This window comes from Clarias gariepinus, chromosome 27 (genome assembly GCF_024256425.1).
Source record: "Clarias gariepinus isolate MV-2021 ecotype Netherlands chromosome 27, CGAR_prim_01v2, whole genome shotgun sequence".
Lineage (NCBI taxonomy): Eukaryota > Metazoa > Chordata > Actinopteri > Siluriformes > Clariidae > Clarias > Clarias gariepinus.
Genome location: NC_071126.1, coordinates 1965868 through 1988118, shown reverse-complemented (window position 1 = coordinate 1988118; position 22251 = coordinate 1965868). Strand labels below are relative to the sequence as shown.

General features: G+C 39.0%; 1 protein-coding gene across 9 annotated transcripts in view; it reads left to right on the top strand.

Annotated features, from left to right (window-relative positions):
* Positions 1–22251, top strand: part of fryl (furry homolog, like) — a 99746-nt gene that overhangs the window by 30242 nt on the left and 47253 nt on the right. For 6 of the 9 annotated variants that reach the window (XM_053489055.1, XM_053489049.1, XM_053489051.1 and 3 more), the window contains 9 exons: positions 14136–14353; positions 15216–15269; positions 16820–16959; positions 17519–17615; positions 17748–17827; positions 18370–18450; positions 18902–19070; positions 20367–20459; positions 21237–21335. In XM_053489055.1, coding sequence (XP_053345030.1) covers positions 14234–14353; positions 15216–15269; positions 16820–16959; positions 17519–17615; positions 17748–17827; positions 18370–18450; positions 18902–19070; positions 20367–20459; positions 21237–21335 — 933 coding nt within the window. In that variant the 5' untranslated portion in view covers positions 14136–14233. Of the gene's footprint in view, positions 1–5675; positions 6200–14135; positions 14354–15215; positions 15270–16819; positions 16960–17518; positions 17616–17747; positions 17828–18369; positions 18451–18901; positions 19071–20366; positions 20460–21236; positions 21336–22251 lie in introns of those variants that run through there. The other 3 variants (XM_053489054.1, XM_053489053.1, XM_053489056.1) reach the window with 2 other exon arrangements.

Sequence of the window (22251 nt, the reverse complement as noted above, 5' to 3'; positions counted from 1 at the left end):
GAACTTTTAGATGAGGTTACAATATATAAATCTCCATCAAAGCTTTCCTGCATCATGTTTGTACGCTTTCTCCTTTTTACTAATCCGTCGCCATTGTTTAAGAACCTTCAAACGCACCAGACTTCCTACTGTTATTAAAAGTCGTGACGTTCTCGGGCAGTTCTCAGAAACACTCCTGACACACTGTCTTATCTGTGTTCAACAGCCGTCAGGATTGAATGAGATGAAGTCTTTTTGCTCTTTATAATTTTGGTCTGTGATGGTTCAGTTGTCCTGAGGAATTTTGACGTATTCATGTATTTGAGCTAGCCATTTAATATGTACTACTGTACATTACTACAAGTCTTTATAGACACTACTAAACTGAGGGAGCTGTACGATCTGGGATCTGCTCCATCTCTGTATTTGGAGCTTGTCACTTCCAAGGACTCCCCTAGAACTTGGCTAAGTACAGTATTAAAACTTGGGCATTTTGCAATTTGGTGTTTAAATATGTGGAAAATAAGAGCAGTGAGAGCAAATGCTGAATTAATTCCAGGAGAAGGAACTGAAAAGAAAGTAGGGATGGAAATCACCAGGGATCCCCTGATACCATATTGATCACGATAATCACCCAGGTACCAATTCAGTCTGTACTAGGATTCTATAAGTATCGCGATTTTAGAAATATCATGGTTCAATATTAATTTTCTTTTAGCTTTTGTTACAATTCTAAACCAAGTTAAATAGATAAATGTGATTGAATACTACATGGCACATTTAATAATTTAAATATCGGTTTAAATCGCAATATGTGTCTAAAATAGTCGCAGTGTGATGTTCAGCTCTAATTTAAAGTAAATCCTACCTGTGCACATTTAGTGCACAATTTCTGTTGTACAACACCACTGTAAAACTAGAAATAGTTAGCACATTAGCAGTAATGTGGGATTTGGCTTGACCGCGACAGGTAACTAATGTTGACGTTGCATGGTGGTATCATTTTAATTTACGTTAAAGAGAAAAATGTTGCTGTTTCAAAAGGGGCAAGGGTTATTTTTTTACAGTTCCCAGTCATTTTAGCATTTTAACTTCTTTGTATACAGTTATTTGTGTGTGTGTGTGTGTGTGTGTGTGTGTGTGTCATATATACACACACACACACACACATACAAAATAGCTTTCTGTGGCCATGTATACACAGAGCCGGGTATAAAAAATTTTAAAAGATTTTTATACTGCTTTTTATATGCTTTGTAGAAGTTCAATGGGTCTCGTCCAAAACCGCCGTCTCGGTGTGCGTGGCCTGTGTCGTCAGAGTTTTGTACACAGCATCAGCTTCGTAGTACATTCAGGCACCTCTGTTCGTCAATGTAATGTGTGAGTAACTGCGTGTGTATGTGCACGCATGTAAAAAGTCCAGTAAGCAAAGTTAACACAGTCGCTAGTTTACTGTATGTAAGTTCACTATTGCACAGAATATCCTCATAAACAAAGCTGACATCAAATCAAGGAGACTAGCACACAGACAATGACATACCCAGCTACGTGTGGGCACGCCCCGTGATTGTGGCCCTTGTTGAGTGTCCTACATAAATAACACAGGACTGGGAAATAAGAATGCAAGAATTTGGTGAGTGTGTGTGTGAGAGAGAACACACTGCTGGCTGATGTACTGGTTTCCTGCAAGTTCTACAGTATCAGTGACATCAGCCCTGCTGACACTCAGAGCCAGTGATGTCATCAGTGTGCGCCGTGATTGTGCACCGACTCCTCTGCGAGCACTTCCTAACGGAGAGCTGCTGTCTTTAGAGCACATCTGGAGGTCAAACGGACAAACTAAGTGGGGTTGATGATAAACAAGTCGTATTGGGCAGAAAGGATTGTGTAAGACTCAGAATCAGATGTAGGCCAGAGACCCAGTGACCTTGTGAGCATGTCCAGGTTTAAGGTCTTATACAAACCTTTAGTTCAGGAGAAGTTTTCGGCGCCGGACATTGCATCATCAGTACGCTTTCTTCTGCTTTGTCCTGTGGAAAGCAGAGTGACACTGTGGGGTTAAATTACAGTCTGTATTGATTTTGTCCCACCCCTGATTCACAGTCTCTCTCTCTCTCTCTCTCTCTCTCTCTCTCTCTCTCTCTCTCTCTCTCTCTCCATCTATAAGATCTGCTTAGTCCAGGAAATGCACTCTCATGGGGCGGTAAAAACCCTTTCACAGACAGCATGGAGACACGAGAGTCAGCTTTCAATTAAACCAGGCGCAGTTCACCCGCTCCACCCCAGAGCTTCTAGCCTGAGCGATCAGAAAGGTCCGGAAAGTGCAGTACATTGTTTAGTGTTGGTTATTGGACAAAGAAAAGGAAATACAGTAATTGAAATTGTACAGCACGAACCGGAAATGGCTTTTTATCTTGCTCACAAAGTAGGTTAACAGGTCAAGGAGGGTGTGGTCTTCTGAAGCATGAAAATGGCTGCAAAAGAGCCAACTATCATCATCATCATTCCATACTACAGAATCAAAGGTCCCTGAGACAGTGTGGAACACAGATATTCTGGATATGCTGTTGGGAAGATGGAAAGATTGCTTGTCTAGTTTCTGCCTTTTTAATACACTTTCTCACACACACACACACACACGCGTGCACACATTTCACATTGCATTGTGTAATACTTTAACTGATCCTTAGGTTATACAAGGTCCTTAATAAGTTAAAATAAATAAAATTCAAGTTGAATGCAGTCTAGGATTTTATCCATGGCTAGGGTGCAAGAGCCGTGGCCGTGCGTGCGTGTGTAAGTGAGAGAGAGCGAGAAAGAAAGAATGAGTATAAGACAGCATATTGCTCTGTCACCTGGCCTCCTGTGCTCACACAGCTTTTACTTATTGACAGAGGAGAACCTTCCAGGAGCTGCAAGCAGGATCTTACTGTTTATCCCCAAACACTTCTAAGGAACATGGGAGGGTGTGTGTGTGTGTATGTGTGTGTGAGTGTGTGAAGGAAGTAGATAATGCTTGCAGTATGACCTCAGCTATATTGGCTACTTAAAAGGACAGAATCTCTCAGGATTAAAGCGACAAACATATTTATTTATTTTATTTTATTTATTTATTTTTGGAAGGACGTGATGGCGTAGTTCAGAAATGTTTAAACAAAATTAGCGACATTTCTCTTCTCACTGAGGATGTGAAGAATCAAACTCCTGAAAGCAGGCGTCTTGTTTTTATTTATCTACACAAGCCAGTCCCCATGTTTGAACCCGTGTGTCTGTGTATGCATACGTGTGTGTGTGTGTGTGTGTGTGTGTGTGTTGTGAAAGCTCAGTTCGTCAGTGCCGCTATGGTGCAGTGTTTGAGCTACAATGCAGGCCTTTGTGCAGTGTGTTTGTTTACAATGATGCCCTCCTGCTTTGCATAACTCTACAAGGGAGGGCCGGTCATGTGATGGAGAGAATGTGAGCTCAGAGAGAGAGAGAGTAGAAAAGAAAGCAATGCTAATAAATGGACTATCAGAGCAGTCAGTGTTTGGGCAATTTTTTTTCTTCCTCTTGTCAGGCCTGGATGATGTCATGCACTTTGGGAGTAGTGAACGGGTGAGAAGTTATTCCAGTGCGGCGCTGATTAGCAGCCTTCTCAATTTCAAAGTATGAAAATGGAGACCACTGGTCGATCAGCGGGTTGGAGAAAGGTCGAAGGGTCATGCTTCGATGTTAATGGTGGAGTCAGTGATGTTTCCTTTGTGATATTGGTGATGTACGGCTCATAGACTAGCGACTGTCCATTAATTATGCACTCTGAGAAAAAAAAAAAACTCTGGTGTCCCTCAGGATACTGTAAACAGGAAGAGAAGCACATGATGCAAACCATCCAGTCTGCTGCCCGTCACTCAGATCGCCTATTAGTGCAAAAAGCTTTTTTCACGCATGTAGTATTTGAATATGCGACTTTATGGTGGTGTATAACCTGAAGCGACGGGGGTTTGATCCACAGAATCTCGGATCAGCTTTACAGAATTCCACATGTACATCCCTAATAAATGTCCTGAGGCAATGCTGTCGAAGGGGAAACTACCTCAGAAGAAATTGGACAGATTGTCCTCTTTATATATATATATATATATATATATATATATATATATATATATATATATATATATATTTGAGCGTTTTATTCAATTCAGTTAGATTTTTGGGTATTGCTTTGGTTTGATTGCACTAATGTTTATTTCCTGATTTGTCTCAAGCATCTATATTACAGGATATAAAACTGCTATAAAAAAAGTATTTCATTTAAAGTGTTATTTATTTATTGTAATATACTTGGTGGAACTATTGCAAGTTGCTTAGTAGTTTTCTTTCCTTATTCTTCACCAAACTCCTGTCCAGTAAGTGGCGGTTTTGCATCATATAAAACCATAAAAGTAGAAGAAGAAGTAGTGATATTCTCGCAAAATGTGTAAGATTAAAGCGGTTTGCATTTTCTGCAGAGACCAAGGTCCAGGTTTTTTGTTTGTTTGTTTGTTTTTTCTTTAGGAAATGTGTCAATTGTAGAAAATTTAACATTTGAACATTTACTTAAATAGAGTGTAAATGGATTGTAAATCAAAAAACGATTTAATTAATTGAATTGATCAACAAAAGATTGGTTAAACTTCACAGCTCTACTAAAGTGCCTGAGTGAATGATTCAGGAAAACCAGTACATAAAGGAACAGAGGTTCTAGTCTAACCATTCGATTATATGTCCTATTTTCTCCTTAAAAATTGCTGATGGCCTTCAGAATTTTCCAGCAATGCTTCAAAGCTCATCTTATGCTGTCTGCGTAATATGAGTTACAGAACTGAATTGAACAGTGAAAGTGTTTCAGGATCTCAGGCGTAACATCACATCCTGGAGTTTCAGCTACTTTGTGAAGAGGAAAAAAAAACTTGAACCCTTTATAAGTGTTTGACTTTCTAAGGCAATCAAATAAAGTGTTATACAACCCTGAAGTGAACCAGGATGTGAGAGTCGAGCCGATGTTCTATATATACCAAGGATGTGTGCGGGTTAAAAATTTCCCAAACTTTTTATGGTGTGGAATTATTATTATTATTATTATTATTATTATTATTATTATTTTAGAAAGCTGGCTTCCTGTTGAAAATGGAAAAAACCGAGGGACCAGGGAGTGGGTGGGAAGGAATGCGTCTCAATTCGTTTTTTTCCTTGACCATAAGCCGTATAATGCAGCAAGCGTTTGCATGAATGACTTATTTGCGTCATCGTGCTCTCTCTTTCTCTCTCTCTCTCTCTCTCTCTCTCTCTCTCTCTCTCTTTTTCTCCCCCCCCCTCCTCTCCCACCCAAACGCGCTGCAGTCAGGGATGACGCATCAGCATCAGCATCAGCGTGGCGAATACAGGATGTGTGTGCTTTGCTTCAGACTCGTAGACGGATCGAGAGAGTGGAAAGAATAGCGACAGAGTGTGAGTCGTTCTGCTCGTTTGTGTGTGTGTGAGAAGCGCTGGAGAGAAGCCAGTGAGCGTTCGCAGCGTGCTCATGACATCACCCTTTTCTCCTCCCCTTCCTTGTGCTATGAGCCACTGAAATGAATGCTTTATTTATTTATTTATTTATTCATGGGGGGTTTATTTATTTATTTTTTACAAGCCCCAGAGAGAGAGAGAGAGAGAGTGAGAGCAGTAGGATGGGGAGGGGTTGACTTCAAGCAAATGGAAAGAGAGAGAGAGAGAGTAGTGTGTATCCGCTGAGCAGCCGAGGTTTGCGCACACAGGAAGAGAAAGCCGAGAGGAATATCGCTGCTCATCTCAGTCACTCAGAACGCCACAATTCCGTTGCTCGGACCGAACAGCATGCCTTAAACTTCACTCTGGATTTATAACTCGCCGGCTTTTCTCTTCTCCTGGGTGTTTTATCACTCTGGTCTTCAACTCTTCCAACTTCATTCTGCGTGTGAGCGAGCGAGTGTTTGGCAGCATGATTTCAAGCAGTGTTCATAATGAACACACACCTTGCTGCAGAAGTGTGTGTACATTTGCTGTCCTGCTGGTGTGACAGAAGGTGGCTTAGGGGGTGCTGCAGGGGGCTGACTGGGGGAGTCGTGCGAGTCGTGTTTTGTTTTTGGCCGACCTCTCTGTGATGACGTCATGTTGAGTCTGCAGGATTCGGTGTTCTTTGAGATCAGCATCAAATCTCTTCTCAAGTCATGGAGCGGGAACTGTGAGTACCAGAAAGGGAATGCGCATACACGCACACAGAGTTTGAGAGTGCATGCAAACGTTAGCTAATTGTATGTGTGAGTGTGTGTTTTTTTTTTTTTTTATTTATTTATTTTTTTTATACTGTACAAAACACTTAATTTTAGTTTATGTCTACAGTTCTTATCTGAACAAATGCTCATCAATCTGCTTTCTAGCACTTTGATGCTTAGGACACAGCGCGCGCGCGCACACACCACCACGCATGCGCCTGCACGTGCTGTCCCATTACACAGCATAGAGTTTTACAAGATAACATTGTACTCTCATTAAAAATTGCACAGGCCCGACCCGAGCGCACACTTGCTTTGACAAGTTATCGCAGTCTTGTTTTTAAACATGAAAAGCTTTCAAATATTCAGGGGTGGGACTGCAATATAGTGCAGGTTTTAGGCACAGCTCACATCAGACTGAGGTTTGTTCCTCAAACTGAGTCACACAACCAAACAGACATGACTCAGAAGGAAGTACATGGGAGTGGAGCACCGTCCACAACTCGAAAAATTCATTGTGTTCAGACGGCGTTGTAGAAATGGAGTTAAAATGCAGGGAAAATGTGAAGTGTTGTGTCTGGAACAACAAACACGAGTCACAAAAGCCATGCTGGGTAGAGAGAGAGAGAATGCTGGAAGGTGTATGCACATGCGCATTTGCGCGTGTGTGTGTGGTCAAACAATGAAAGGAAACATTAAAAATCCCAGTGGATCTTTCAGAAATACACTCTATACACACACACACACACACACACACTTTATACACACACACTGCATTGCTGAAATGTGGTAGATTTATATGGGTTAGGGGTCAGATGAGTGCAATACATTTTGTTGGTCTGATGCTGTCAGTTAGTTTTATATATAAACCTGGCTTTTAAATCTTTACATCTAACCAAAACAGGTTTTATCTTGTCCTCATGTTCGCTGACGTTTTTCACATCCTTATAAATGTCTACGGAGTGGGCGATGAACGATACACTGAAGCACCATGATACGAGACGTGTCCTTTATATAAACTTCCCTTAAACCGTACGGACACATAGATTTTCCGAAAAGTAGACAAATTTTTCGCCCCAACAAAACAAACCAAAAAAATTTTTTAAAAATGCTGCTTTAAAAAAATTTTCCTCTAAAATTATATTCAATATTCAACATACGGTACGGTATAAACTCTTTTATTAAATCCTTACTTGGACTATCAACTAATTAATGCCATAACATTGTTAAGCCATTAAAACTATGAAATAACAGACACAGCATAAGGTGATTTAAGTAAAAGCGACAGTCAGTTGACACAAAGGTCACCTGTTCTGGAATATTTCTTGCGATAACAGTATTGTCAAGTGCATTTGCAAAATCCAATTATGAAACTGGTTCACATGAACACCATCCCAGGTAATCAAGACCAAAACGTACCTTTGCTGCAGAAACGTTAATTTAGCGTGTTTTCACATCAGAAACGATTGAATCGTACCGAAGTCACTTCTACTTCTGTTTTTAGGTACGATTGATTCCATATTTAGTAGTTGCAGCCCGAGTATGCTGCATAATTCCCGAGACCAATGTGAAATCTCCCTTGCAATTCCCCCCTCACAGAAATCCACAATTAGATTAGAGCCGCTGTTGAAGACTTTACAGAGCATAAGTAGCAGATACATTTTTGTTAATGGTAGATTCTGCCTTGACTGATTAAATAACCATTAACTGCACAGCACACAACATGCTTAAAAACTGTTTTTCGAAGCAAGTGTAACTTGTATCAAAAGCAGCATACAGGCATTTATTATTATTTTTTTTTTAGCTTGTGCCTAAGCAAGCCAGGATAGAAACCAGAGTTTCAGTATCTTCTTTTAAACTTGTGTTTAACACGTGCCATAATGCTTCCTTCCATGATTAGCTTAATTTTTTAAAGAGGGATGTTTTGGGGCCAGATAGAAATTTTGCTCCATGCCAAGTACCGTATATGTCATTACAAAGAATAAGAGAGAGGAAGTCGGAATTCTTGTTGCCTTTGTAAAGTTCTGTTGTAAATTTACGTTGTTGGATGTATGTTGCACCTTGGTCCTGGAGGAACATTGTTTCATTTCACTGTGACTGAACTGTATATGGGTGGAATGACAATAAAAGCCGACTTGACTTGACTTGACTACTTGCCTCTACGTTTTTTTTTTTTTTTTGCTCTTTGGTAATCTACTAACCAAACTAGTACAATGCACATTACATAAATATTTTTCAATCATAAATTATTAGTCTTTGGATGCACAACGAATGACATAAGCGATCTAGTTATAAAGAAGTACCACAAAATAGTGTAGCTACTGCCGCAAGGCCATATAACTGTCTCCTGAAAGTTTTGCCCAACTTCAGTTGTGTGTCTTTTTTTATTTATCATAAGCTTTTTACCACATTGATGGCATCAGGTATTGCTGACAGGTCTGATCATTAGTGATGGCTGTCAGGTTGGATCAAATCATCCAAGTGATCAGGTTGGTCGAATTAAAGATCAAATGGTTGGAAACAGTTGCAAATTTCACATTTTCCCTCAACTCATAGTTGTACAATGTTTAAACATCAGTAATGGATCATTAATTTATAATTAATGATACTAAGACACATTCATTTTTCAGTTGGAGTTTTATTACACATTTACAACAGCACAATAAATTATTTAGCTTTTTACAATTGGTAAATAAAAAAAAAAATGCCATTCTGTCTTCATTCAAAAGTGTAAAAAAAAAAAAAAATGTCCGAACCTGCACCCTCTAGTGGTGAACAAGCTAATAGATGTTACAGAGAAATAGATCCAAAACAAACATTATTGTTTTTTGTTTTTTTTTAAATCAGGTCAATTTAAAATAGGCGTTAATCAATTAAAGATTAAACACTAACAACCACAGTTGGAAACGGATTTGTCTGTAGTCAAATAGCAATTAATTGGGTTGTAAAAATGTGTTATTCACCTTGTTGTATGTAGTACAATACTTTAAGCTGACTCGTAATACAGCATGGTTGGCACATGTCTGCGCACTTTGGCGACAATATCATCTGAGAGGTGGGCGCAATCAGCGAGAGATAACTAATAAAGTTGGAAAACCCAATTTCATCATCGGAGTTCTCAGCCCTTGGTTTATATTTTTGTTTACCCACAAGCCCTTTCTCTCCACTTCAACCTTTTTCTTTTCTTCCAGTCAGAAGTGTGACCCACATCAAAGCCGCAGTGTTTCCAGCTTTAGTTTTCTCTCATCTCTGCAGGATTGTTTACATGGACTTTATACCAGTGTAACAAGCATGTTGTAAAGGAACACGATGCTTTTTAGTACCTTGCCGCGTTTCAAGTGCTTTTAATCAGGCTTCATACGATATTTCCTCCAGTGTGTCTGTTTCCTACCAGTAAAATCTGTTTTACATGTTTTATTTGTGAAAATTCTAAATGAATGGGACATTGAGATGACAAAACAACTATATGAAATGTTGACAACTCTATATTTATCAGCACAGACAATCTCGCCATCGATTAGGTGCTTCCTTGTTGCCGTCCTGCGACCTAAAGAGAAGTGTTTGCGTTCACACTACAATCTTCACGTGGTTTAATACATTCTAGAGTACTTCTGCATTTGAGAGGTTCAAACGATCGGTTGGCAATACATCTTAGCATAGTGCACATACAATCTGATCTTTCCAGGTAGCATGCTATGCTTTAACAATGCTCGATAGAAACAACAAGGAAGTACTCTGATACTTTTCGACAACCTGTGGGGTTTCTGACGTATTATATCATTTGCAAAACACCACGTCTTTGTTTGGCATTATGGATGTTGTGTTTAAATGTGAGGTGTAGTGATGCAAATTTTACACTGTGCAAATTTAGGCGTTCTTTGAGAAATTATAAAAATAAACTCATGAAAATAGCCCAGTCTAAGCCCTGGGGAATCTTTAGGACTGAAAATGGTAGGAATTTCTGAGACTGTGTATTGTGATCAGACTATGTTAGCAATCACTCCGGGGAGTCTATTAAAACATAAGTGCATTAAGTCTATTACTTGTGTTTATTTGCTGTAAGAAAATATTCGTAACCTTCGAACTAATCTATTTTTTAATTGTTAATTGTTAATCCTATTTATTTTGCACACAAAATAGTTGCATAAATAAAGTATTAGCTTACTTTTCATCTAGAGAAGTAAGTGTGAAGGGTGTCTGTCTTTAAAAATAAAATCATCGAGTTTGTCTTTTAAAAGCTGAATATAACGAGATGAGATGGTCCTTTGTTTTAGGTGAAATAATAATAATAATAATAATAATAATGTCTACCGTGTAACTGGAAACTGCGACAAAAATTTAGCTGTTACACATCTGCTCAAAGTTTTTAAGCATCTGCAATGGCAAAAAAAAAGCATATTTAAGACTTTTAAGTGATCATCATTAATGTGAGCTGTGAAATATTAAATCTCAATCTATAGAAGTTCAATAATTTAATAAACTCTTCAAATAAAATATTTGATGCACTTGTTAAATTCAAGTGCAATACAAGATGTTTTTTTTTTTTTTTTTTTTTTTGCTATTTTGTAGGTCAGCTACTGACCATCTTTCTTTTAATAAAAAAAACGTAATCGGAATACTTTTTAAATTGTTTTTATTTGAAAAAGTGTTTTGGGCGGGTTATAAAAAGACTGAGACAATTTTATTATCATCTGGCAACCCCTATAGACTATAATGGCATGGTTGAGTGAGCAAAAATGCAAGAGAGAGTTTGAGCATGAGAAAATATCAGCAATGAGCCGCAGCGCTCCAAATGAAATGAATCGATGGTTCACACACGTGTCGAGCTCAGGGCGAGATCGGTACTGATTACAGATCAACTACAGTCTCTCACCACGAGCTTTTAGTGAGGAACGGGCAGATATAATTTACAACATAAAAACTCATGCTGAAACCGAATATAGCACAATAACTGTTTAATCTTATCTTATTTTTACAACTGTTGGAAGTTGAAAGTGTACATTTTTGTCCTGCACTTTATCATCTTTTATCTCTCGCAGTCAAAATAAGGTTGTTTCAGTTCAGGGCTCGTATTTACTTAAGTGCTTCAGCATCACCCCCAAGAATCGCATTGAAGGTTTTTTTAGGACTAAAAATACTCACTTGTACATGTAAAGTTATTTATGAAGCTTCCTACTCATACTTTCAGTGAAGTGTAGGACTGACCCTATGAAAGCCTGTGATGTCACCATTTATCACACAGTGAGACGCAAAGTAGGCTACACATTATACTGAGTGTTGTAGTTTTTTACAGGTTTTTGTAGTTTTAAACGGAAAATCAAAATGATGAAATTAGCAGCAGCTGTGTGAAAGCTTTATGCACACAGGCAAAACTTACAAGCGCGTGTATGAAGTTATCCTAATCAGACTGCTCCAATCACAGCCGTTTCAAGTCCATGCAATAGCACTATACCCTTATGCCTGTAGAGGACGTAGTAAAGGTAAAGAAGTAATTTGCGTGCATTGCTGGTTTCCCCAGAGTTGTTGGGAGGCTTGGGACGAGGAAGCTCGTCCCAAATTATTATTTTATTGTGTGTGTCATGGATAACAGCAACTCCAGGAAAATCAGGAAATGCGAATGATTTCACCCTGGGTGGTGGTGAGATGAATCTGAGGATGATCTGTGGTGTAAGAGCAAGAGTAAGTTTAATGTATTATCTTCAACTTTTTTGGCATCTTCACTGGCAAATGGCTGACACAGACAAAAATAAAGAAAAAATGGAAAGGAACAAAGGAAACAAAGTCACAAAATTTAAGTTGTTTAGATAATCATTATGCTCGGTGTAACCTGTGTAATTGACAGTTGTGGTACGATCTGAGCTTTTGAAACATTAGCAGGCAGCACAGTATCCTTTGTGGTAGAAGCAAACTATTTGCTAAATATGTTTTAGGGACAAAATGAAAAAAAAAAAAAGAGAGAAATAATAAAAAATATATATATTATAAAATCCTGCTGTTTACAGAATCGTAATACAAATCAAATCGGCTCATATGTATCGCAGTGATATCGAATCGAGTGGTCCCTGGCAAATTCCCGTACTTCCCCTACTGTGCTGTCTGCCAGTTTATGACCAGTTTAAAGTGCAGCACCTGTAGGATTATAGAGGAACTGCAACATTTTACCACCTCAAATGCAAACGTATCTTAATAAAAAATTTAAAATAAACATTTAAATCAAAGTTTGGAGTCAGTCTAGCAGTACAAGGATCAAGAATATGTAACTAAATCAGTATTTTCTGCCTTTCTAATTCTCACCCACAATGCACAAAAAACACAAATGCACTAACAAAATAAGGCGCCAGATGTTTTTCCTCAGGTTGTGGACAATCGCTAGAATTTCTTCAGTGACCCGGACTTGCACATGAACTCGGAGCGTCACGTTTGACCTCGCTGCACTCTTCTGTGCTTGATCTCTCGCCTCACCCGCACTGTAAACAAACGCTCATGGATAATAATTCAGCAGTAGCTACAACTTCTAGTTCCAGTATTATGCAGCTGTAGTGTACGCGGTCTGTGATTTTGGTGTTTACAACTTTTATGTAGCGTCTCTCGCTTACTATTGTACAAATATTTCCAAAAGTTACCGTTACCTGTTTTGGATGCCATTTTGTTATCTCCATTAAAAAGCAAAGTTTATAACAGACAACTGTGGAATTAAACCAGCAACAACCAGATTGACATCAAACGATGAACACACAGTTAATAGACGATTGATCATGGTGAGAGTTCAGCTTGTGCAGCAGTGTGGTACACGGGTAAATAAGGCAGCGGATTTTGTGCTCCTGTCACATCTGTTCACTGATGAAACACAAGCATGCTTGCTTCCTTCTGTGTGTGTGTGTATGTTAAAACTTGTTGCTGGGTGTGATCCTTCAGTTTTCCTCTTCTAAAAAAACTTGTAAAGCTTTATAGGTCTTTCTTTAGCCTCCTCTCATTGTTTTCTAGCCACTTTTTTTTTTTTTTTTTTTTTTTTTTAAACTTATCGCAACTTTCTCAACAACCCAGGGCTGAGGAGGACAGGGATTTCCTTAACCAGGGGAGCACTAGACATGTGATTCGCATTCTCTTGCTAGAACTTATGTTCTGTACACATGCACACACTGGCACATGTACACACACCCACCCCTCCTAGCATTTTTAGACTTTGATGAAAGGAACTTGTGTTGTACTTAAAATGTGCAATTTATGGATTACAATTGTGATTATTTGTCTTGTTATGAATTTTAGATGAGAGTCCTGTATATTTTATCACAGTAGGTGTGGAAGACGATTCGATTAGAAGATGAAACAGTTGAGATTAAGTTAAACTCATCATGTTAGTGCAGAGCCGCTGTGTTTTTTTCTAAAGTAAGGACCTGTCAAAGTGCCTCATTAGATCAGTTTAAGAGCTCGCTGATCGACTGACCGTGCTCTCCACCTCGTTTTGTGTGTGTGTGTGTGTGTGTGTGTGTGTGTGTGTGTGTGTGTTTATTTAACCAGCAGGACATGATGTTTGCCAAAAAAAAAAGTTTTTTTTTTACTTAGTTCTATGAAGGCAAACAAGTCAGAACAGTTTTTACTTGAAACATGTTTAAACACACACACAGAGATGTATTGACATCTGGTGAAATGCAAAATGTGACAAGGCTGCATTGTGTGTTTTTATATCCAGGCATATCTGTGTGTTTTGTTTGTGTGTAAATCTGCATCTGATCTCCATGAGGAAACATTTTATTTAGACACACACAAACAAACAAAAAGCATGATAGTTTCCTTCCAGTTACTGAAGTGAAAGGGACCATTGGATATAGTTTAAGGAGAGTTGTTATATACAAAGCTAATTTCACCCTGCTCTCTCTCTCTCTCTCTCTCTCTCTCTGTCGCCAGCCTCTGTCCCAGTAAGCAGCAACAGCAGCACGAATAGACGGCAAACGGCTCTGTCGGTTCCACTCAGCTGGGAGAAGCGCAGCATTCACGCCGCAGCCATGTCCAGCATCACCATCGACCCCGAGCTCAAACCCGGGGAGTTCGTCATCAAGAGCCTTTTTGCCGAGTTCGCCGTGCTTGCTGAAAAGAAGATCGAAGTGGTCATGGCTGAACCGCTGGTCAGTACCGCCGGGGCATAAAACGTCCACACGCTCACAGGCTGAAAACACGCATCTTTATGTATTTCATGTATTCCATCATTTTTCACATTTCATAATTGCAGCAGCCTCATTTCCCCTCTCATCTGTCTCAACCACTCAGCATTCAGCATCACCAGCCTGTGCCATCTGTCATCATCTGCACCTGTTTCTCACTGGTTTATGCATATTTTTTAATGCTTGAATCCTTCATAAGGTCACTGTGTGGCTTAACAAACAAAAATCATTCCTCTGAAACTGGACTGAAAATGAAAGTTTTTTAGGAAGCCTGGAGAACTATTTCTTAAGACTACATTAAAATAACAAGGAAGTCTGGCTCTTTAGAAGCAAAATATAAATCATTAAGACTTATGCACAGTACTGTGTATAGGTACCACTAAAAAGTTTAAGTAAATAAATGTTCCATGCAGCACATGCTTCATTTATTTATTTTTTTGTGCATCCCCATGTAATGTATGAGATTTTAAGTCATCATAATAATAATTATTATTATGATTATTACCGCTATGTATTTTTGTACATGCTGGTGGCAGACAGCTGATTTGTTTGATGTTTTCCTTCATCATGTCGGTACTGAAAAGTGCATACAGACGCCGATGCTCAGTTTCTTTAACAGACACTCACTACATCCTCACCATTTTAAACAAGCAGCTGTTTCACCAGAAGCTGTTCGACTTTTCTGGCGATGGATGTTAAACATTGTTTTTGCGATTCTGTTTTTTTGTTTTGAGTGGCTGCTAGGATGTTCTCACTAGGCAACACACATTTCTATTTTGAATATCAGAAATCCTGCCTCATGACTAATGATCCATTTCCTGTCCAGGAGAAGCCTTTATCCAGATCTCTGCAGAGAGGGGAAGATGCACAGTTTGATCAGGTGAGACGTCAAATAGAGGCAGGAGATGTGCTGTGTGAGCGTCTTTGACCCGGGAATCGCTGCGTCATCCCCAGCAATACATCACTGCGGGGTGTTGGAGTGTGTCGGCCAAATGCAAGCAGGGCAGAGAGAGAGCAGTTACATAACTCTTCTCAGCAGTATCCCAGACTTCACTACGCGGTCATCCACGCTCGGGCTAGGGTCAAGATGATTTATGATAATGTCAGAAATCGCTGTGTATCCTGATGGCTGTCACCTAGGTTGTTGTATGCGTGCAGCTTTAAGATCAGTACCAATTAATTTTTTCACAATATCAGTTTCCAGTTCGCCTATTTTGCGTCTTATGCGGCCGTTATATTGTCTGACTTTGGAGTAGAGCAGCAAAACATCTTTCTCTCTAATAATATAACATTGTGTATATCTGGCCACACCCACCTTGGCGGTGAGCATCGCTGCAGCAGTACACTGTTCACACACAGCGTCTAGAGCCTGCACAGAGTCATACTGATAAGCAATAGTGATGGTTTCATGTGACATTAAACGAAACCATTCTAATTCGCTACAGAAATGCAGCATTTCTGTGCAACACGGTATTAAATGTGTCGGTTTATGCTGTGCCGAAGGAAAGTTTTCAACATTTTCTACACAAAGTACTCCACAGTGGCAAAATTTATAAATACAGGAATGTTTTGCTAATTTTAACTTGCCAATTTTTGCTTTATTAAAAGATAAAAACTAAACTATCACATTTTCATAAGCATTCAGACCCCTTGTTATAAAACAAAAAATCAATCACTGCATATCACTATATTAAAACCGTCCATACAGTCAAACACGATACAGAGAAATGAGCAGGCCTGAGTTAAAGACCTTTTTCAGAATGTGATGGTTTAGGTTTCTCCAAAGCAGCCACCATAGGCATACTAGCTTTAGTAACACTACCGTCGCTGTAAAAATGCTGGATTGAGCCAGCCTGGTGTCTGGACCTGAACCCAATAGAGTATCTCATTCTGACTTCCAAAAGAAAGGTGTACCAAGCTTGTAACATCATTCACAAACAGACTTGAGGCTGTCAGTCCGGCCAAAGGCGTCTTAATCATGTGATGAATTTAAATACTTGTGTAAATGGGATATTTCATTGATTTGTAATATATGATAAAGACATTCAAAACACCTGTTTTTATTTGTTTTTGTGGAGTATTGTGTGTAGAATATTGGAGAGAAGAAAAGGTTTTGAATTTGTTTTCTGATGCGTGTGAAACATAATATATATGGAATCTTAAAGTCCAAAAAACGAGTAAAGAGTGTTATATAGGAAAAAAACATAAACATAACCAAGAAGAAATAGGCTTAAATCATCTTTCTCATCTTAGTTACATTACCCCTGACAAAATAAAATCTTGACATTTGTCAATTAAGGAGCAAAAGTACTGCATTTATTCTGGTGTAGGTTAAGTGGGTTATTGTCCTGCTATATAATAATGTATGTGAATTGGTATAAGACCTAACATACTGCAGTGTGTAATGTGTGTTTGCTGTGTGTGTTGTAGTTAATAAGCTCTATGAGCTCGATAGCAGAACACTGTTTGCCTTCGCTGCTGCGCACGCTGTTTGACTGGTACCGGAGGCAGAGCGGCACAGAGGATGAATCCTACGAATACAGACCCAGGTCCAGCACCAAGTCCAAAGGGTAAAAATACATTATATGGTGACATACCAGCATGTTTTTATTTTACTCGGTGGTTGTGTGTTTTTTTTTTTTTTTTGCTTTTAGAATGTTAAGTCAAAAAATAATTTATCAGTTAGCAACTACTTTTTCATTTTTCCAGTAGAGATAGCATTTTGTGGCACTGAAACATTACATTTTGTGCTAACAGTACAAACATACTGGAGTTACATTCTCATGGAGCAAGCATATGCTTTTGCTCGCTCAAACCCTCTTGTCTGCAATTGTAGTAGCCCAAGCAAACTCTTGATTAACACAGCATGACACATGTGACAAAAAAAATCAGCCAATCATGGCTAGAAGTTAATTCTGATTGGCTTTTTAAGATAATACTTCATGCAGACATGTATGTGCCAGCACACACACACACTCGCGCATGCACGTATCTAAATGAGCTCTATTAGCCATAACATTATAACTGAAAATATATATACAGTTTATTACATCTTTTTGAAAAACTTAACCAGTGAAAAGGGGGCAAAAGATGAATTTAATACATTAAACTTTTTTTTTTCTCCTTCAGGGATGAACAGCATCGAGATAAAGACTACCTACTGGAGAGAAGGGACTTAGCCATAGACTTCATTTTTTGTTTGGTTTTAGTGGAGGTTTTGAAACAGGTGAGATGTGTCCATGTGCTGTGTTTCCTTGTAAGTAGTTTAGGTGAATACATCAGTATCGGACTCTTTGCATAGCCTTGTGGTATTATGGATGCTGATGACCCTGTTTGTTTATTTATTTTTCCTGCTTAGATTCCTCTTCATCCTGTACCGGATGCATTAGTACATGAGGTCCTTAATCTGGCCTTTAAGCACTTTAAACACAAAGAGGGGTAAGTAGTGTACACATTAGAGGTGGGAAAAAATAGATTCACTTACACATTACAATTCTGTTTGTGTGGTAATTCATTAAATATATTTTTTTATTTTGCTTTAATATGTTTGCATTTTCAGTGGTAAAATGTTCCAGTTCATCTACATTCCCACAGGTTTTAGCGAGCTTTAAACTATTCACACACAGTTGATTCTGGTAGTGACATAATTTTCAACATTATAGAATTAACCATTGAACATGTCTTTATGCTGATTGATCTAAAGCAGATTTTGTACATAAAATATAACAGCAAGTGATTCAAAATTCAAATGTGCAAACACACACATGATTTAAAGGTAAGAAGTGATACTGTGTTTACTGCTTTGAGCAGGCATGTTACTCAGAGTTTAGGGGACCCTCACATTCCCAAATAGGAATTCTGAGTTGAGGAAGCAGCATTTTCCTTTTTGGTTTTATGTGTTTGGTGTTCAGGGTTAACAACTTTAAGCGAATGCATCAAAAGAAAACAGTGTGTATGTAATTTGTTGGTTTGTGTGACAGGTACTCTGGCCCCAACACTGGTAACGTGCACATCATTGCAGATCTGTATGCCGAGGTCATCGGAGTCCTCACTCAGTCCAAGTGAGTCAGGATTTCTCTGCATGTTCTGTTTCCTTTTTTTTGCATTACTGTTAGTTTCTCACACCATCCGAGTAACAAACTAAGCACGGGGCATTCTGAGCAGCTCCAGACACATTTACCGTTGACATAATTCATCTTCAACACATGCTAAATTTTCAGCACTGTTACACAAAGCACCCAGTAATCTAATTTAACTTGGAGCTATGATGGTAGTAATAAAAAAATGATTTACTCTATGGGTGCTCCATGACTTCCTGCCTAGAACTACTTAAATCTACTAATAATGTCTACAGCACATTATGTACTAATATAAAAATTGCCCGTAGCCTGCTGTCTGATTCTATTAGCTTAGATCACTATGTAGAGAAAACCACAACTCAACCGCATAGACATGTAGAGGAATGAATATCATGCATTTAATTTGGTGTCGTGGATGTGTGCCTCCATGCAGGTTTCAGGCAGTTCGTAAGAAATTTATCACAGAGCTGAAAGAGCTGCGGCAGAAAGAGCAGAGTCCTCACGTGGTGCAGAGCATCATCAGCCTCATCATGGGCATGAAGTTCTTTAGAGTTAAAATGTATCCTGTGGAAGACTTTGAAGCTTCCTTTCAGTTTATGCAGGTTGGTGCGCGCACGCACGCACACACGCACACACGCATGCACACCAAACAATAGGCATCAGTGAATTGCAGACAAAGTTTAGACATCAGAATTGATGCAGCTCTAACCACTACTCCACAGTTTTGCTAATGTCATATTTAGTAAAGCTATATGCAAAATCTATATATGCATTCAATCACTTACTTGTATTATAACTGTAACTGGTATTGAGTCTCAACCCTATCTGGTTTTACTATTACAGTTGAAAGAAGTTTTTAATTTGGGAAGCAGATCATGACACCAATCACAACAATACTGAAGATTTTTTTTTTACAGACACAGAGCTTGTCAGTGTATATTGTCAAATCGGAAACGTGACGTACTGTGATGTTCTGGCTTTGTTGCTTTTTATTTATCCAGACGTCATTGCAAACTATCACTCTGTGGTATAATAGTTTCTTTTAAATGGAACTAAGAGACCCAGACCTGTTCTAGCATGACAAAGCCAGCTCAATGCTGTGTTAAGGTTGGAGTGGAAGAACTTGAATGTCCTACATAGAGCCCTGACTGAACTCAAACCCCACTGACACACCTTAGGGATGAACTGGAACTGGAGCCTCCTTGACATGCCAACATCATTACCTGAGCCCACTAATGATCTCGATGTAACTCAAATCCCAACAGCCCCATTTCAAATCCATCTAGAAGGCAAGAGTGGAGGGTCTTATAACCGAAAGGGGGATAAACAGCAAGTACATGCTATTGTTGTTCATGAACAAACAAACCGTAGACTGTAACCTGGCTGCGCGTATGTGTGCGTGTGGATGCGCGTATGTGTGCGTGTGAATGCGTGTGTGGATGCGCATATGTGTGCGTGTGGATGCGCGTGTGGATGCGTGCGTGTGTGGATGCGTAGATACTCACGCGTGTGTGTCTGAATGCGCGCGGATGCGTGCGTGTGTGGATGCGTGCGTGTTTTTGTTTGGATTGCAGTGTATATGGGTTCCTTCCTCTAAGCTCGTTAACTCTTGCGCAGTAATTGTGTTTGATTTCCTAAACCTTTTGTCGTGACCATAATGCCCATCTCATGCCAGTAGTTCAGTGTTGAGTAACGCCTGTTTTTATTAACTCGCAGTAAAAATCTGCACTCAGTATGTGTTCAATTTAAAAAGTCCTCTAAATTAAACAATTTTGTGCGTCTAGTTTACAGCTGCTGTTACAGGAGTGTCCCTTCCTGATTGATATTACGTTGATAAATTTTTATTACATTTTTATAACTAACAATATGAATTTTGTGTGTTTTCTTTATTGATACAGGAGTGTGCCCAGTATTTTCTTGAGGTAAAAGACAAGGATATAAAGCATGCTCTAGCTGGCTTGTTTGTGGAGATCCTCATCCCTGTAGCTGCTGTAAGTACCTTACTGCCCCTCTACTACATGCTTACTGTACTTGTGTATATAACTGTGTATGATCCTGAAACCCACCTGGCACCATGCTTCAGACTCGAACTATTTTTGGGAGTTGCATTCCGATACATAACCACAAAATTTGACTTGCGTATCCCAGATGCAAATATGCAGCCTTATCTTCGAGTTAGGGCAGTGTCCCTACTCCTCATCGTACCGATTGTGTCAAGGAGAGGAACATTTCACAGCCATGAAAACTAGTGCAGTGGTGCTTTGAGGAGCTAATCAGTCTTCAGTATGTCCCTGAATGAAAACGAAAGATGATTAGGTTAATTGTTTGATGATATTGGAGGGCTGTTTAGTTGGATTCTTTATTGAGATCACTGTCACAATGCTTGGATTGAACTTATAAATGTGAAACTTACTCTGTGTAAATCTGTATGTATTGCACAAATGTAGAAATTTAATAAATGAGTTTATATCATTATGCATTTAAAAAGCTATACATTTCTTCATATCTGATTTTTTTATTTTTGTAAAGCTGCTTTGTTACAGTTTCCATTATTTAAAGATTTTTATCTTTATTTCGTGATTTAGTTAGGGCCAAAAATGACCAAATGTTCTTTCAGAAAGTATTAAATATACTTTTGCATGATTCTTTGTAAGGCCCATATATGTATATTTATTAAATATCTATTTGTAGTTTGTAGCATTTGTTAGTTACAGTAATAATTATGTCAGTGCCATGACTTCACACTGTGTGTGTGTTTCTGTTTTAAGACTGTAAAGAATGAGGTGAATGTGCCCTGCCTAAAGAACTTTGTGGAGATGCTCTACCAGACTACTTACGATCTCAGTTCCAGGAAGAAGCACTCATTGGTAAAGCACCTCTCTTTCTGTGTTCATACACAGGGAATCTTTGTTTCTGCCCCTGTTACAGTTTTTTTCTATAAACAATTACAGTCTAGACTGACTGACTAACTGAAACCATAAACATAACTGATGCCATAACTGCTGTTACTTTCAGCCGTAACAGAAACAAACCTGCAACTGTGTGCAAGAGTAAACGAAAGTGAAACTTGCAAATTTTCAAGTAGTGTTTATTAAAATGAACCATGTATGCATGGTAAACAGTTCAGAGAACGATGTGCGTACAGAGCGTTGTGTACACACAGCAGTAAATTTGTGGAAGTTGTAGGGGTGCAGAGACAAGAGTCACTGATACACCGTGGGCTGGTCGGTCCTACGCTGCCTGGAACACCTCCTCACTTCAACCCAGGCCAGACATAACTGGATGGAGGCACGGTGATATAGCAGCAGCTACGGGCAGTCTAGGCCTGGCTCGAGGCCATGAAGTGTGAAATAAACAATATTTTCACAGTGAGGTCAGGCGACAAAACACCTGTCAAACTGCAACCACTGCCAGTCATGGTAATCTGGTTGAAAACGTAATTAGGCGGAATAACATGGATGTGATAACAACTAAATAATTATATCAGTTTCAGCGACCATAATCGAATTTCTTTCTAGTCTGGGTGCGGGTGATCACTTAGAAATAGCAGGTGAAATGTAAGTATGTGGAAAACGGTAGACAGCGCTTCTTTCTGAGCATCTTAAAAAGCAGTTTTAAAAGATATGGAAAATAGCTGATGAAGCTTGTGCTTGCTTCAACCTTCCTGGTTAATGGCAGTCATGTGACATTTACTGTAGCTTGTGGGTACAAATTGGGCATACCCCATTAGGAAGAAAATTGCATTTACATTTTTTTTTTATATTTCATTAAGCACAGTGAGGC